Source organism: Centropristis striata, chromosome 10 (assembly GCF_030273125.1).
Source record: "Centropristis striata isolate RG_2023a ecotype Rhode Island chromosome 10, C.striata_1.0, whole genome shotgun sequence".
NCBI lineage: Eukaryota > Metazoa > Chordata > Actinopteri > Perciformes > Serranidae > Centropristis > Centropristis striata.
Window position 1 is genome coordinate 8,402,356 of NC_081526.1, and position 16,846 is coordinate 8,419,201.

A 16,846-nucleotide genomic window follows, 5' to 3' on the forward strand; every position below is an offset into this window, starting at 1 on the left:
ATATGCTTACTGTATCCATATGCTCTCACTTCATGCAATATGCGTTCATGTATTGCAACCATCAAAATATACTATATATAGATACTGTACCATACTATAGATACTATAACTTCACCATATCACACTGTAATTTCATACCACATAATTATACATAATAACATAATTGTGAGAGAATGTTAGTATGTCAGATGACTTTTTCCTGAGTTTCAGCCATCATTAAAATGATTCGCCCCTGCTGACAAAAATCACAGCTGGTTTTGTTCATGGTTCATTTGAACACAGTTTTTCATGCATTTATTGTTTTTTTTGGTACAAAATCACATTCAGTTTTTTATTTATGAAGTTGACATTATTCTCATAAATGGTTATTTATTTAAACCTGAAAGTGATCAGAAATACTCTATTGTCCTATTTTATTCCATACATAATTGAGGACAAGATGATTATTGTTGGTTTAGACTACTAAAAGAGCTTTTTCTGAAAATGTTTTATTGTACAGCCACATAACAGGTGGTCATAGCTTGCTGCTCAATGAAGCATGGTACATTATATTGCAGCAGTAATCATTCTATTATTACATTTTATCTGTTTGAGCAATGCACTTCATCATAGCAAAAACACTCAGCAGGATGTGGCAGAAAATCATGTTAAATAATGTAAAGCTTAATGGAATAAGACAAAAAAGCAATGCTTTATCATGATCAGTGATATTATAATGGTTATATATAATCACACACACACACACACACACACACACACACACACACACAGTATTCTAACCACTGTGGGATGTGTCCCCAGGCCACAGGACTCTCTACATCGGGGTCCATGTCCCCTTGGGCAGCACCAGGCACCGCAGCCATCGCAGGCACCATCACCATGGAAACAAACACAGGAAAAGGATCAGGGACCGGGCCCCCACCTTGGTGGAGGGAAGAGAGTCTCCTGTTTATGGTACTAGCTACAACCATGGACATATATGAATTATAGCATAGAGAAAAAAAAGTATTTCTACATTTGTTCATGATCATTTATTAATATATTTACCCATTGTGTTGTTCACTTCTACATTTCATGCAGCACTTAAGCTTTTATTGTAATCCATGCAACTATAAGACAGCTGCATGTCGCATTAATGTGACCTGAAGCATTTATTTACACTTCAGTAGGGCTGAATGTCTCAAGTAGTTTTATAGAAACCGTTTATTTAAGTGATATATTTATATGAGAAAAGAATAACGAACATTACAAAAGAACTAAATATGACAAACCCTAGTTAGGGCATCATTTATATATAAAGAAAGAAAAAAAAGATCTATATCGATATATGCAATATGGTCTCATTCATGCAGCACTTAAGCTTTTATTGTAATCCATGCAACTATAAGACAGCTGCATGTCGCATTAATGTGACCTGAAGCATTTATTTACACTTCAATAGGGCTGGGCGATATGGACTAAAAGTCATATCCTGATATATTTAGGCTGAATATTGATATACAATGTATATCCCGATATTTTTATCGCAAAGTGAGAGCAAATGTTAAGTCAACGTTAAAGCAAAATACGAAGTGTCACAAGTAGTTTTATTGAAACCGTTTATTTAAGTGATATATTTATATGAGAAAAGAATAACGAACATTACAAAAGAACTAAATATGACAAATCCGAGTTAGGGCATCATTTATATATAAAGAAAGAAAAAAAAGATATATTTTCGATATATGCGATATGGTCTAATTCCATATCATATCATATTTAAAAATACATCTATATATTTTTTATATCGATATATATCGCCCAGCCCTACAATTGAAGTCTATTTGACAATAAAATATATTCATCTACATTCTGCATGTGTGTCTGCACAGAGCCAGAGAGCAGCACAGCTGGGATGCAAGACACAGGAACCTCTTAGGTTTTAAAACGCTGCATGTGTTTATTAATCGGAAACTATAACGGCTGCTCCTTCCGTCTCTGCTTGACGCATTAAAAGTTGCAAACAACATATAGTCAGTTGCTTCTGTGTGGCGTGAAAGCTGTTCTCACTCAAGTGCAACACCGACGTGACGTTTGCAGCCCAGAGACAGAGGTAGTACATTCAGTATAAACCACCAACACATTTCTTGTGTTCCCAGACACTCCCTCTCAGAGAGTGCAGTTCCTGCTGGGCGCTGAGGATGACGATGAGGAGCACATTCCTCATGACCTCTTCACAGAGATGGATGAAATCTGTGTGAGGGACGGAGAGGATGCCGAGTGGAGGGAGAGTGCCAGGTACTGTTTGACTCCCATGTCATATGTCATTAGTGAAAGCTCTGATTGAATGGAGCGGTCATGATCACGATCCCACTTATGATGATGAGAGATGTAGCTGTGTGTCTAATGTCTGTGTTTCCATTACATTAAGTAATCACAGTCCACCATGGACAATGATCAGCACCCTCTCCATCACACAGTAGAAAGACAGATAAAAGTCTGGTTCATTACATACAGTCGCTATGCACTTTATGTGTTTTGGTAACACTTTACAATAACCATCATTTATAAATGGCAAACAGATAGTTTATTAATGTTTAATCGTCATTTATAAACTGTATATAGGCCATTTAGAATGGTAAATTCATCATTTATTAATGTTTAACTAACTACATCATCTATAAATGACAAATAGATGGTATATTAATGTAAGTTTATAGTTACCTTACCATTAACAAACCAATAAATTATAATCAATAGTTTATTAATAGTTTTAGTTGTACTCATTTTAACATTTTTAACACCATATTAAGTATGTCAATGATTTTTAAATGATTCATATACCTTTAAGAAATTGTTTGAAAACTTTTAAAGATTAAATATGTATAGCACTGTGTAAGTGGTTAATAATTGCTTTATAAACCATCTATAAACATCACTTAGTTGGTTATTGTAATGTTACCTGTGTTTTTTATGCACACTGTTCATTGCACCTTATTTGTTTCACGGCACCAATATTTTTATACTGTATATTCATATTTATTCTGCACTGGAATACTACTTCTTAATACATACTCCTTCTTTAGACACTCATTTTGTATTGTATTTTATTGCTTGAAGTATGCCTAGGTTGTTCTTTTTATTTAATTGTGTTGTTATTGTCTCTACTGCTATCTATCTATCTATCTATCTATCTATCTATCTATCTATCTATCTATCTATCTATCTATCTATCTATCTATCTATCTATCTATCTATCTATCTATCTATCTATCTATCTATCTATCTATCTATCTGTTCATTGTTGTAATTGCTCATGGAATTAACTTGTACTACTGTCTTTCTTTGATAACTGTCAATGTTATAAAGTGTTTTATGGTCTTCTGTCAAAATACTAAATAAGACATATTTTATCTAGAGTGATACCCTGGTGAGAGGCAATAAGGAAGGGGAGTAATTGAGCCAAATGTGTGGAGAGAGGGAGTGATGTTATTGCAGCTAGAACAGATGGCCGGCCAGTTTGCCGTCTGCCCGCCTCTCTTCTGACTGATACTCAAACTCCTGTTACAGGTGGCTGAAGTTTGAGGAGGATGTGGAGGACGGAGGAGAGCGATGGAGTAAACCCTATGTAGCCACTCTGTCTTTGCACAGCCTGTTTGAGCTGCGAAGCTGCATTATCAACAGCACCGTGCTGCTCGACATGAGGGCTAATAGCATTGAAGAGGTTGCAGGTACCTACTATACTGCACTACCAAGCCTACTTGCAGTAACTACATTTTTGGTTGAAATTGAGTTATAACTAAAAATGAACTCCTTGATATCTGTTTTATCTTGTGACAAAGTTTCAGATTTGAATTTTGCTTTATTTTAGAGAAATAATTGTATAAAAATTGCAGTAACTACAAAATCCAGAAAAAAGTGTGATACAATTATATTAAGGCTAAAATATAACATTACTTTTTATTAATAAGTGTAAAATACACAAATCTTTGAATAGAGTTTTCAAACTCTAAAAATGTTTATTTACTGATAATAAAATATAAAAGCTGAAAGAAAACAACAACATTGCCGTTACTGCACTCTGTTTTTGCATTACTATTAGAACCTTTTACAGCAAAACCAGAGTGCAGTAACTACATTTTTGGGGTCAAAGGTCAAATAAATCGTCATTATCTTTGAGCATGAAAATTACATCATCAATACATATAGAATTAAGTGTCATATCACTTACCTACCTATAACCCATTTGGCTGGCCAGTTTAAAAACGTTATAAAAAACTTAAAAGCAGTTTTTCTCAGTTTTACCCTTTGTGTACTTACTGCAGTTAAACTTTGTAGGGCAGAATAATGAGATGCATTTTTACCACTAAGAACCTAACTAAATTCAAGTCACACTCAGCTACAACAATGAAACATGAAACTTATGTGTGTCTCCCTTAGACATGGTCTTGGACCACCAGGAGTTGTACTCACCACTGGGAGATGAGCTCAGAAAGAAAGTGCATGAAACACTTCTGAAGCAGCACCATCACCAGAACCAGAAGAAGCTGGCTAACCGCCTGCCGATTGTACGCTCCATCGCTGACATGGGTCGACGGTCCTCGGAGCTCCACCTGGACAAGAATGGTAAAAAAAAAAAACAGAGCAATATACAGCAAGCATTAGAGATGGAACAATCAGTGTTTGGCTGAACTGGTCATAATAGTTTGACATACTACAGGTGCATCTCAATGAATTAGAATATCATAGAAAAGTTTAATTAATGTCAGTTATGAAATTCAAAAAGTGGAAATAACACATTATATAGATCCATTATATATAGAATGAAACATTCCATGTCTTAATTTATTAATTTCTTGCAGTTATAATGATTATGGCTTACATTTAATGAAGACCTAAAATGCAGCGTCTCAAAAAATGTGAATATTACAAAAGACACATTTTAAAAAGTATTCTTTAATATGGAATTATTGGCCTCTGAAAAGTATGTCATCTATATGACTCAATATTTGACTTGAACTACTGGAAATGTGGACTTTTCCATGATATTTTCCTGTCTGACTTTGACTTTTCCTGTATATGCAAACTGTGTGAAGGGGTCCCAAGTAGAAATAACAGTAGAAGTAAGTAGATATTTGGAAATGTTTGTTTTAAAGGAGCAGTGTGTAGGATTGAATGGCCTCTAGTGAAAAGATAGCCACTAGTTGAACACCCTTCCCTCACCCTCCCTTACCAAATGTGTAGGAGAACCTACGCTAGCCTTCACTAAAACAGTAGACTGAATATTTAAAGATGCACCATGTGTCTCGACTTCCTCCCACTGTACACAAATGAAGCCAAAATATCCGGGTTATGTCATCTGCAGCCAGAGTCTGTGCAGCAGTGATCGGGCAGTAGAGCCTTGATATCAAAGTCCGGCCAACATCATAGTCAACGTACCAGTAGTCAACATCAGCTATCAATCACGATGCCACACGCCCTTTTTATAGCATCAAATAACTAAAACCAAAGTTATCAGCAAAATAAACACTTGAAAATACATTAGCATAATAAGAAAAATGACCCATGACCCTTTTGCTAACATAGGGGAGTGGGCTTTATATATAATGCAGCCAGCCACTAGGGGCAATCAGGCTGTTTTGGTTTCAAACTGTCCAGTGACGTGTGGTGAGGTTGATGGCTGGTGAGACACTGACTTCATCACAATCAGATTTACAACATATGAACATTACAGAGTAGCTTATTCACCATGTGATTGGCACCAATTAACTTTCTTGACAGGTACAAACTGTTGCACACAAAAAAAGGATATAATTAGAAAAAAAAAACGTTATTATGGTCTTACCTTTACTTATAAATGAAGTCCATGCACCGCTCCTTCTGAACAAAAACAACAAAAACTTGTTTTAGAAAGTTTAAGAAAAACAAAAAAACAAAACGATGGCTGCACTTGAGTTGCTAACTGTAGATTGTAGCTGTCACTTAGGTCAGCACTCCTTACCGAGGACTCGTAAGAAGAATCACTGGGATCATGAGCGCCCCCTACCATGAGAAAAAAACACCGTACATTAGAAACATCAGCTAAACTATGGACATTTAGTTCACATAGCAAAAGTGTTTGAACATTTTAATAGCAAAATACAGAGAGACAGCAATACAGTCTCACTGCAGCATGGCAGCACAGTTAGCTGAGTCATTGATCAATCCATGGTGCACTGCAAAAAAGGGGTGTCTACAAACAAGATAAAAACACTAAATCTGAGATAAATTATCTAGATAATTTCACTTGACAAGATTTATTGAATTAAGATTAAATTTAGAAATAAGCATGTTGAACACTCAAAATAAGAAATTAACTCTTAAAACAAGATAAATGATTTAACACTTCTAAATCTCTTGTAAAGTTTTTTTTTTTTTTATCTTGGTAAATCCAAATCATTTGCAGTGTGAGGCTCATCTGGCTGCTGCCTCACCGCACGTCTCTTCTCACTATTTGAACAGTAAATGTGAAAATCCAGCAATTTTGGATAAAAAGTAATCTAAAACTGGTGGAGTTAGATTAAAAAAATCACTTTATAGTGAAAATCACTGGATAAATATTATTATTATTTTTTTTATTTTACATTTTTTCTTCCCATGATGACAGGTGCCTCCTGACAGCAAGTCACTGGAGCTGTCATGTCATCAATCTTTTTATACAGTCTGGTTAAAAATGCAAAAAGGTCCTCCTGATTTGATCAGACCTGAGGGAAGAGCTTCTTATGTAAATATTAAGGGCTCATTCTAATCTGACGAAACTTTTACTTTACTTTAATACTTTATTTTTGGATAGGGACAGCGCACATTAATGAACATCGAGAAACAGCTTTGTAAATATGCCGGATTATAGCAAAGCTGCATCCGTTTGCATCCATGGTCCCTAAAAAAATAAAAAATAAATACAAATATAAAAGACAGCAAGTACATAGGTAAGATACAAATAGAGGAGACAACACACACACAACACAACACATACCAGACCCAGACAGGATATAACAATGCAATAAAAAGTAATATTCAAGTCGTCACACTTTTGATGTGATTTGAGCCATTGTTTTACTATTGTCAGTTTCAGGTTATTATACACTGATTTAAAAGAATTATGAATATTGTAACAGTCTCCTGAACACATTTTAAGGGTCACAAGTATAAAAAAACACTGCTTTACTGGATTCAGTAATGAATGTGGTCAGAAGTGTTCAAGTGTAGATAATTTGTAAATATGCAATATGTATATGTGTTTTATATGCATATGGTCTTCACTTGCGTATGTTCCATCGTCTCATCATTTCTGATTCTACCCACCACCCACCATCTGCCCACCCACCTGCCTGAAGTCAACAGGTGCTGGTATATACAGTATGCCCTTGCTCCTTTACCAGCTTACACTTAAAAAAACATATTGTAAAAGGGAATATTCGTATGAATCATGTGGATACTGCCAGCTCAAAATAGGTTGTTTTGTTAGATTTAAGTGGTTGAGGTGAAAAGGAGATTAAAAAACAATGTGTAAAAGTACACTCTTTAAATATGCAAATTTGTTTGCTGTTGATCTTCACAGCACAAGAACTATTTGGTGAAATTCTGGCCTAAATTTAGCCCAGGACCGGCCTGTAATTGGAAGAATTACTTGCCCTTATCATTGCCAACTATATTTTATAAGCTTCAGGTTTGCCAGAATTACACATGACAAAATTAGTTAACGCGGAACACACCAAACTGTTTGTTAAATCATTTTTTAGTTTGGACATCTTGGTGGCACATCACAAGTAATTTAATTTCACTGTTGTGTGGCATTTTCAAGCTTATTTCAAAGCAACAATCTCTGATAAGCTCCACGCCATGCTTTGTGAGCGTATTAAACACAATAATTAGTGTTAATTTTGACCCTGCTGTTTAATGAATACAGAAAATAGGCCAGACCTATCAGGCAGCTTGGCAGTAATCGTGTTAACATGAGCCTGCGTTTTTGTTTTTTTTGTTTTTTGAGGCAACAACAGGGATGAAAATCTTTGTAATTTTATTCTCAATACTGCTGATAAAATCTACTGCGTGTTATCCTCACCCCTGAGATTCTGTATACCTGGTCAGCCTCATAATATTTAGTAAAATCACCAGTTGCTGAAATGTTGAGACATTTTTGGAATTCATATTTCTCCTCTCCTGATTCTCCAGGTCAGATGTCGGCCTCCCAGTCTCACTTAGCAGCTCCAGACGGGAAAGGGGACGTCACTAGAGAGAACAGTTCTGTGGACTTCAGCAAGGTGTAGTGCACACGCTGTTGTACTTCACATAATGATAATAATGTTACCTAACAAACATCCTGCACAGAGATTCCAAAAGATTCAGGACATGGTAAACCTAAATAAAAATAGAATGCATTAAAATCTGAATTCCTGGTATTTTCCTTGTAATTAAGTATTATATGTATGGAAACTTTTACAGCTGTAAAGGATTAACTCCCAGGCAAAATGCACTTTAAAAAAAAGTGTATTGTATTGTGGAGCTGCCCAGATACCATATAGTATGTAACAGTTGCCTACATGTAAATTTGACTAGAAGTATAGTCATATTTGATGCATATGAGCAGTTATTTAATTGTGTGTTTTGAACAATGAACAGGATGTCATTGTGTTTTTTTTTTAAATGGGAGGTCATCGAGTAAAGGATTAGGATTATAACCATGCTGAGTATTACAACCACACACAGCAAACACAAAGATAAAATCCGTGTTGGAACCTTTTGCATAATGTATAGGAGTTTAGCCTTTTGTCCAGGTCAGTATCGTTAATAACTGTCTGATGTGCTTTTTCCTCTTCACTTAAACATTAATGAAATGCGTTCTGCTTATATGGAGTGTATTTTTAGCACTGGATTTACCTAATAATCCACATTGCACATTTTACATTTATGAACAAGGCTGCAATGAAAATCCTCCCTGTGCAGCAGCTGCATTGTTCTGCATATTATTATGCACATATTTTATTGTGCACACAGCAAAATACTCACTAAAAACAGTGAGACATCAAAATCAGCACTATAACAGTGTTTATAGAAGTCATGACCCATAAGTACATCACAGATTTTCCCCTGGATGGTTCTGAACAGCCGCCATAGAGCCACATGAACTCTGTGAAGGAACAAACAACACTTTAGTCAACACTTGTCAACTCCACATAATTATCGCTGAAAAATCAACACCTTTTATATTCCAAATTGTACAATGTACAATCTGTAAAATGCAGTTGCACTGTATTAAACAGCGTAAAGCAGATATAACCACTGTAAGAGGATCGGCTTCATAGTCAGGGTCAGCCTTTTTAGGCATCATACGTGTGGGAAATTAAATAGATACCCCATCCTTATGAGTTATTATGCAACAGGCCAAACGAACATCTACATTTCATTAATCTTTTGTAATATTTTATTGCAACACATCTGTGACTTAATCACATGACACACAAAGCCTGGGCAGCTGAACTATATTTAGACCAGAGAATCCGGTCGAACCATTTCATTTCTGGATTATTGTGAGGATTAAACTTAAACAATGCTTATTTATAGAATGCACTTAACATGAACTACCTGTCTTTAACATTCTCAAACCATTGCATTTAGGGATTAATTTAAGGATAAACCTAAACAGTGCTTATTTATCGAACGCACTTTCCAACATGAATGATCTTTTTCACCTTCTCAAAGCATGCGCTCAGTCAAAGCAGCTTAGATGATAAGCTAACCAGACAGTCTTTTTCTGTTTTTCTATTCTAATACATTACTATTCTTTGTGTCCTCTTTCAGATAGACCTACATTTTATGAAGAAGATCCCGCCAGGGGCCGAGGCGTGTAACGTGTTAGTGGGAGAGCTGGAATTTCTGAACAAGCCGGTGGCGGCGTTTGTCCGCCTTTCCCCGGCAGTCATGCTGAACGGGCTGGCTGAAGTCCCCATCGCCACAAGGTTACTGCAGGCTTATTCAACTAAACCAGCTCAATAAGCTATAAATATATTTACCCAGCCTAACCCTGTCTGACATTTGGTAAATGCATCCAAGTTTATTCAGCTTGAGATTGATTTGACAGTGCATTAAAAAATATCTGTTTCTGCCTTCAGGTTTCTGTTTATTCTCTTAGGGCCCCTGGGCAGAGGGCCTCAGTATCATGAGATTGGAAGGTCCATTGCAACACTTATGACAGACGAGGTAAGAAATCACTTGATTACCATGAAAGCATCCTGCAGCGTTCTTATTTATTCATTAATGTTTTGAGTGTGGATTGTTTTGAATGTCAACCAGATGTCATACTCAGATTTTCTGCAGGCACATTGCATAAATTCACAGTCCAGCAGAACTCAACAAATTCCTGAAGTGATGGAACATTTCTCAGCATGAAACACAGCTCAGAGCTTTTATGACATGCTTTTGGCGATTAGTCAGCCCTCATGTCCTCCTTTTTGTCTGGGATTTAGGCTGCCATCCATCATCACTGAGGAGGAAAAGATGGGCTTTGACAAAGTCCAAACTTTTTATACACTCTTTGGAATGAGCAGATTTGATGAGACTGGATATTTTAGCGGAGTATTGTGAGTTAGTGATTAGTTAGTGACTGCTCACTATGACACAACAGTGTCAAAGTCCTAGCTTTGTATGGCTTTTATGGGGTTAAGTACACTGTAATAAATTATTCTGTAGTCATTTCATTTTACGTAATATATTTGATAGAAATGTATTAAATATAAATGTGTCCTTGATTTTGAGGCAGTTGTTTAAGTAACTTTCATATGAAAATGTTTGAGATAGAATCTACTTATTTTGATCACATTAAATATAATCTTTATGTGTATGTAATTCTAAATCAAGAGAATTTTGAATGAATCCAACACAATAGATTTAGGCTGTTTTTAATTGACAGGCACTTCATGTTAAGTTGTTATTAACTCAACTTGTAACTTAGTTAGATTTAATTAATAATATTGCCTGCAATCTGTTGCCTCAAGGACACGTGCAAATGTGCGCCATGTTTGATTTCAGTGAAATATATTGCTGCATTTGAATATCCATGTTTGTAAAGTATATGCATGTATTAAGTGGGAACAGGTTAGTGTTGCACATGTGGTGCAGCATGTGCACTGTACTGCCTTAATCAACCATCTCTATTTTTTTGTATTATTTATTCATCTCCAGGTTTTCCATGATGTTGCCTATAAAGCTAAAGACCGCAATGATCTGATCGCTGGGATCGATGAATTCCTTGATCAAGTGACAGTCCTGCCTCCAGGAGAGTGGGACCCATCTATACGGATAGAGCCACCAAAAAATGTTCCTTCTCAGGTTAGTAGGTGTTTTGTTAGCTGGTTGCCTTTTTTTTCTCTGTCAGATTTCACATGAAAAGCTGTAGTATGCTGTTTTTCTGGAAAAGGAAGTTATTGAATTTTTGCCCACTGCAGCCTCAAGAATTGGTACTTGAAAAATAATCTAACTTGTTGTGGATTGTTTGTTAAACAGGAGAAGAGGAAGAAAAATAGCAGTTTACCAAACGGATTAGTAGAGGGCGAGGAGGAAGAGGAGGAAGGTGGCCATGGGGGTCCTGAACTGCAGCGTACTGGAAGGTGGGGAATGACAAAGGGAGAAAAACAGTAGAACAGCCTTTTATGCAAGAAGAAAAATTCCGTAAATACATGCCTCATACTAAACTGTTTATGCATTGCTATGTATGGCACTACAGCATACAGCCCACTCACTACTGCAGAGAACCTATTTACAATTGGACTAGTCAGCCTCCACAGCTTCATATAACACTACTTCTTTCTTGTTACATAGTATAACTACAGCTAAGCCTGCCGTTAAGTACAAAATGCGATTTTGTGAATGTGATTTTGCAGTTAGGTTATTAAAAAACAGGACAAATGGTAAAATTATGTAAAATTACAATGTTTAAATAAGTATTATTTGAGATGATGCAGTGATCGTCGGTTTATTTGTCATTTCAGTATTATATACTATCTAACGTTCACACTGGCTTTTCTAAAATCAAGCCAGAAAAATAAACCTTTTTTTTAATAGAAAATCTACACCGTAATGCTGATCGGCAATTTCTAGGTAAACTTGCTCTGTAGTTGTAGTCATAACGTGGTTTCCATAGAAACATCCTGCCTGGAGATGTCTATTTGCAGCCTGACTCTGCTATCGTAGGGCCGATCACACTGAGCCAAACTCAAGAGTGGAATATCAGGAGTAGCAAGTAAAAGAGGAAAAATGAAAAAAAATCTAAGAAATTTTTGCAAATTTAAAAATTATTATTAAATATTTTAAATTATATAGTTGTTAAAATGACATTTCACTTAAATTTTGAGTTAGAAAAAATAGGGATTCTGTTCTGCTTTTTGAAATTCCACATCTAAATAAATGACAACAAATTTTCTTGTCATATTTCCAGGTGGTTCGGTGGTCTGTTTCTCGACATCAAGCGCAAGGCCCCCCACTACCTGTCCGACTACACTGATGCTTTCAGCTTACAGTGTGTGGCCTCTTTCCTCTTCCTCTACTGTGCCTGCATGTCCCCTGTCATCACCTTCGGAGGACTACTGGGCGAGGCAACAGAAGGACGCATAGTAAATCACATGCCCTTTCCTCTAAATGTTCACAGTGTTCTGCCAAGACCAGCTGTACACTGCTGTGCACTGTGCTAGCCTTTCAGTACATTAAACCACACAACAGTTGTTCTTCAGTATGGTAAAGATTTTGAAGACAGGCATCCATCAATAATCTCTCCGTCCTTTCCCCCGTTCCCCAGAGTGCAATTGAGTCGTTGTTCGGAGCCTCGCTGACTGGAATAGCCTATTCGCTGTTTGCAGGGCAGCCGCTCACCATCCTGGGCAGCACGGGGCCGGTGCTAGTCTTTGAAAAGATATTGTTCAAATTCTGCAAGTAAGTTTTTTCTTCTTCATGAAACTCTACACATAAATCTGTCATTTAATGTATAAATTGCATAAGTTTATCGGCTTATTTTTCTGTGGACATGAATGAAATTGTCTTTCAAACATGTAGCATCCTACTTATAGATCAATAATGGGATTGTTTGGATTTTTTTTTTTAAGTGGGTTGTATGAGACACTCATCTGCAGTCAGTGTATCACTGGCAGGTGGCACACAGCCAGTTTAGAGAGGCAGGCGGGAGCTACGGGCACAGAAGCAAAATATATTTTAGCCACCTAAAAAAAAAAGCCCACTTAATTTTTTAAAAATCCGTTAACTGTATGCTATATGCAGAAAATGTTCACTGCTTTTCCTTACTATCAGGTGGCTCTTATTGACAGGGACTTATATGTTATATACAGGTGCATCTCAATAAATTAGAATATCATAGAAAAGTTTATTTATGTCAGTAATTCAATTCAAAAAGTGGAAATAACACATTATATAGATCCATTACACACAGAATGAAACATTTCATGTCTCCGTTTATTTAATTTCTTGTAATTACAATTATTATGACTTACATTTTATGAAGACCTAAAATTCAGTATCTCAAAAAAAAAGTAACATTACAAAAGACAAGTTTTAAAAAGTATATTTAATATGGAAATGTTGGCCTCTGACAAGTATGTCCATCTATATGCACTCAATACTTGGTTGGGGCGATTTGACTTGAACTACTGGAAATTTTGGACTTTTCCATCATATTCTAATGTATTGAGATGCACCTGTATATGAATTAGAGACACTTTAAGTTATCTATCTTCACAATGCATCATTTGCAGTATGTTCTCTTCAAATCCACCCAGACTCACAAGTAATTTTACCTCACAGAACACAAGTCTACCACTGCCTTGATCAGTTAGTTAGTTTGTATTGTTGTGTTTCTCTAGTGTTTAAAGTGTTAATTTGGATTCACCGGAGTCACACATTAGCACATTAACTGATCAAGGCAGTTGTAGACCAGCAAGCAACTGCCTGTGTTCTGTGAAGTAAAATTAGTGTTTTTGCAGATAGATATAACGTCTTTAGTTCCCCGGTGGTAACGCCTGTCTGACAGCAATTTAAAGCAGAGAAAACATTCTAAAGATAGCATACACTGAAAACGGTATCCGACAAAGTCAGTGGTGTACTTCATACACTGCAAAAAAGGGAAGTCTTAAAAGATAAAAGCATTAAATCTGAGGGAAATTATCTGCAAGGATAGAAATAAGCATGTTGAACACTTAAGAAAAGAAATTAACTGCTAAATCTAAAGTTGTTTTTATCTTGGTAAGAAACAATTTGCAGTGCACTCTGCTCGGGTCAGTTCATCACTGCTTGCAGCTTTAATTTAACTTGTTTTAAGACTTAATTTCTTATTTTAAGCAGACAACTTGCTTATTTCTAGATTTAATAATCTTAATTTAAGAAATCTTGTCAAGTGAAATTATCTGTCCATGCAGCAAGATCATTTCCCTCAGATTTAGTGTTTTTATCTGGTTTTAGACACACCTTTTTTGCAGTGTACAACCCTACTTCAAAAAAATAAAACTATTCCTTTAAATGTTCTGATCGTATAGAAAAAAAAGACCATTCACTATCAATATAAGACTTCCTTCAATCCACCACATTCCAGACAATAAATAATCAATATATGATGTGATTTTTAAATCCGTCCCACAGTGATTTTTCCCTGTAATCTCCACACAGGGAGTACGGCTTGTCCTATCTGTCGCTGAGAGCCTGCATTGGTCTGTGGACGGCTTTCCTCTGTCTCGTGCTGGTGGCTACAGATGCCAGTTCCCTTGTTTGTTACATCACACGCTTCACAGAGGAAGCCTTCGCCTCACTCATCTGCATCATCTTCATCTACGAGGCCTTGGAGAAGCTCATCCACCTGGGAGAACACTTCCCCTTCAACAAGAACAACAACCTGGACAAACTCACCATGTACTCGTACGTGGACACTGTACTCTCACACACAATGTCCTGTTCAAAGTCGTGAAAAAAAGTGTAATTACTAAGTAGAATTCTTGGAGGTACTGTAAATCCCTGACAGATGAGGGATTATTCGGTCACCCAGATGTTCATGTGCCTCCGCAGATGTTCATGCGTTGAGCCTTCTGACCCCTCCAATGCCACCCTGAAGTATTGGGAGATCACCAACGTCACTGCTTCAGAAATCTACTGGGAAGCACTGGAGACAAAGGTACGACCCACGGCAACTTTAAAAAAAAAAAAAAGTAGAAATTTAAAAAGAATAAAAACCACTAACAGTCAGTTATAGAGGTCTTAATGCACAGGAATTACTGAGCTACACAAAGAGGAACTGAAAAGAACACTGTGCATTTAGGTTTTCCACCTTAAAGAGGCATGCCCTTGCAGCTGAGCTGGAGATTAAGGGCATGTGGGATGGATTATATTGGATTACTCATTGCAAATCACTATAAAAGCAAATTTTTTTTGTATTAAGTTTTTGGTGGACACGGATGCTCATAAACCGTATTTGTGGAAGCCTGATTGTGGTGTATTGCTAATCACATGAGTCATCATGAGTAGAAATATCTCTTTCTCTGATGTTGCAGGACTGTATTGAAAAGCGCGGGGAGTTTGTCGGCAGTGCCTGTGGCCCTCACGGCCCCTACGTCCCCGACGTCCTCTTCTGGTGTGTCGTTCTTTTCTTTTCCACAGTCTTCATGTCCGCCTTCCTCAAGGAGTTCAAGTTCAGCAATTACTTTCCCACAAAGGTACTATTCTTTACACATTGTCATTACATCAGTGTCCATTATGATTAAAGCATGGTGGCAAAACCGCTACAGCTGCATAGAAGCACAGTGCAGTGGTACACTCTAGTGGTTATATACAGGTACTGCATAATAGAAAAAAGGGAGAATAATTAATATGAATAATGATAATTTATGTAGCACCTTTCAAAACACAGCTACAAAGTGTGAACAATAAAACAAAACACATTTAAAACAAAGAGAATGGGATTAACTAAAAGCCAAATACTAAACACATAAAGTGAAACAAACTAAAATATCATAAACATGAATAAAATCGCAAAAAAAAGCAACTCTAGCCTTGACTGTAAAGGATCTATCGTCTTTATGTATGAATCAATCAATCAACTTTTATTTTAAGAGCTGAATCGCCATGCAGCAAGGTCCCAAAACACAAATAAAATAATAAATAAATTGATATAAGACTGACACTCCAAGGTTTTTGGATGTTTGAGCTTTCATCAGTGATACAGCTCGTAGTGTTAACGCTCAAGGTTTTGTGTATGTGAATCAAGACCTTGAAACAACAAGTACAGCACCTCAGAGGATCTCAGGGTGCAGGAAGGGACAAAGGGCAATACAAGTGTTCTTAAATAACTGGGGATGAGGCCTCGAAGGGCTTCGTAAGGAATCAATAATATCTTAAAATATATTCTAAGGGCAACAGGTAGCTGGTGTCAGGAAGCTGGGAGCAGTGAAATGTGGTCATGTTAGAAATCCTGGCACAAGAGTTTTGGATGAGCTGGAGGCAAGAGATGGATTTTTCTGTGATGCCAGAGAGCAAGGGATTACAGTAGCGTGATAGACAAGTTATAAAAACATGGAAACCAGATTTTTTTGCTTGAAAGAATTGTTTCTTAGATGATTAAAGCAGGATTTCTGTGTCTGGGGATACTTTTGTTTGCATTGGGTAAAACAGATTAACCTTCTGGAGTCCATCTATTCATTAAAAACATACTGAACATGTTTTATTTATAATAATAACTGTATTTATATTACAGACAAGCTGAGAAAGCCAGTTAAAGGGCCATTTATGTTTCTAGACCATTTTTAAAATGTGAATTTTCTTTCTACAATGAAAACTATTACCA

General features: G+C 36.5%; 1 protein-coding gene across 2 annotated transcripts in view; it reads left to right on the plus strand.

Moving 5' to 3' along the window:
- The window catches only part of slc4a10b (solute carrier family 4 member 10b), a 37,798-nt gene that overhangs the window by 12,408 nt on the left and 8,544 nt on the right, over positions 1-16,846 (plus strand). For both annotated transcript variants that reach the window (XM_059342468.1, XM_059342469.1), the window contains 14 exons: positions 802-954; positions 2,139-2,277; positions 3,550-3,710; positions 4,420-4,605; positions 8,194-8,282; positions 9,820-9,977; positions 10,131-10,218; positions 11,200-11,346; positions 11,521-11,624; positions 12,452-12,626; positions 12,809-12,942; positions 14,683-14,928; positions 15,076-15,181; positions 15,558-15,719. In XM_059342468.1, coding sequence (XP_059198451.1) covers positions 802-954; positions 2,139-2,277; positions 3,550-3,710; positions 4,420-4,605; positions 8,194-8,282; positions 9,820-9,977; positions 10,131-10,218; positions 11,200-11,346; positions 11,521-11,624; positions 12,452-12,626; positions 12,809-12,942; positions 14,683-14,928; positions 15,076-15,181; positions 15,558-15,719 — 2,048 coding nt within the window. The remainder of the gene's footprint in view (positions 1-801; positions 955-2,138; positions 2,278-3,549; positions 3,711-4,419; positions 4,606-8,193; positions 8,283-9,819; positions 9,978-10,130; positions 10,219-11,199; positions 11,347-11,520; positions 11,625-12,451; positions 12,627-12,808; positions 12,943-14,682; positions 14,929-15,075; positions 15,182-15,557; positions 15,720-16,846) is intronic.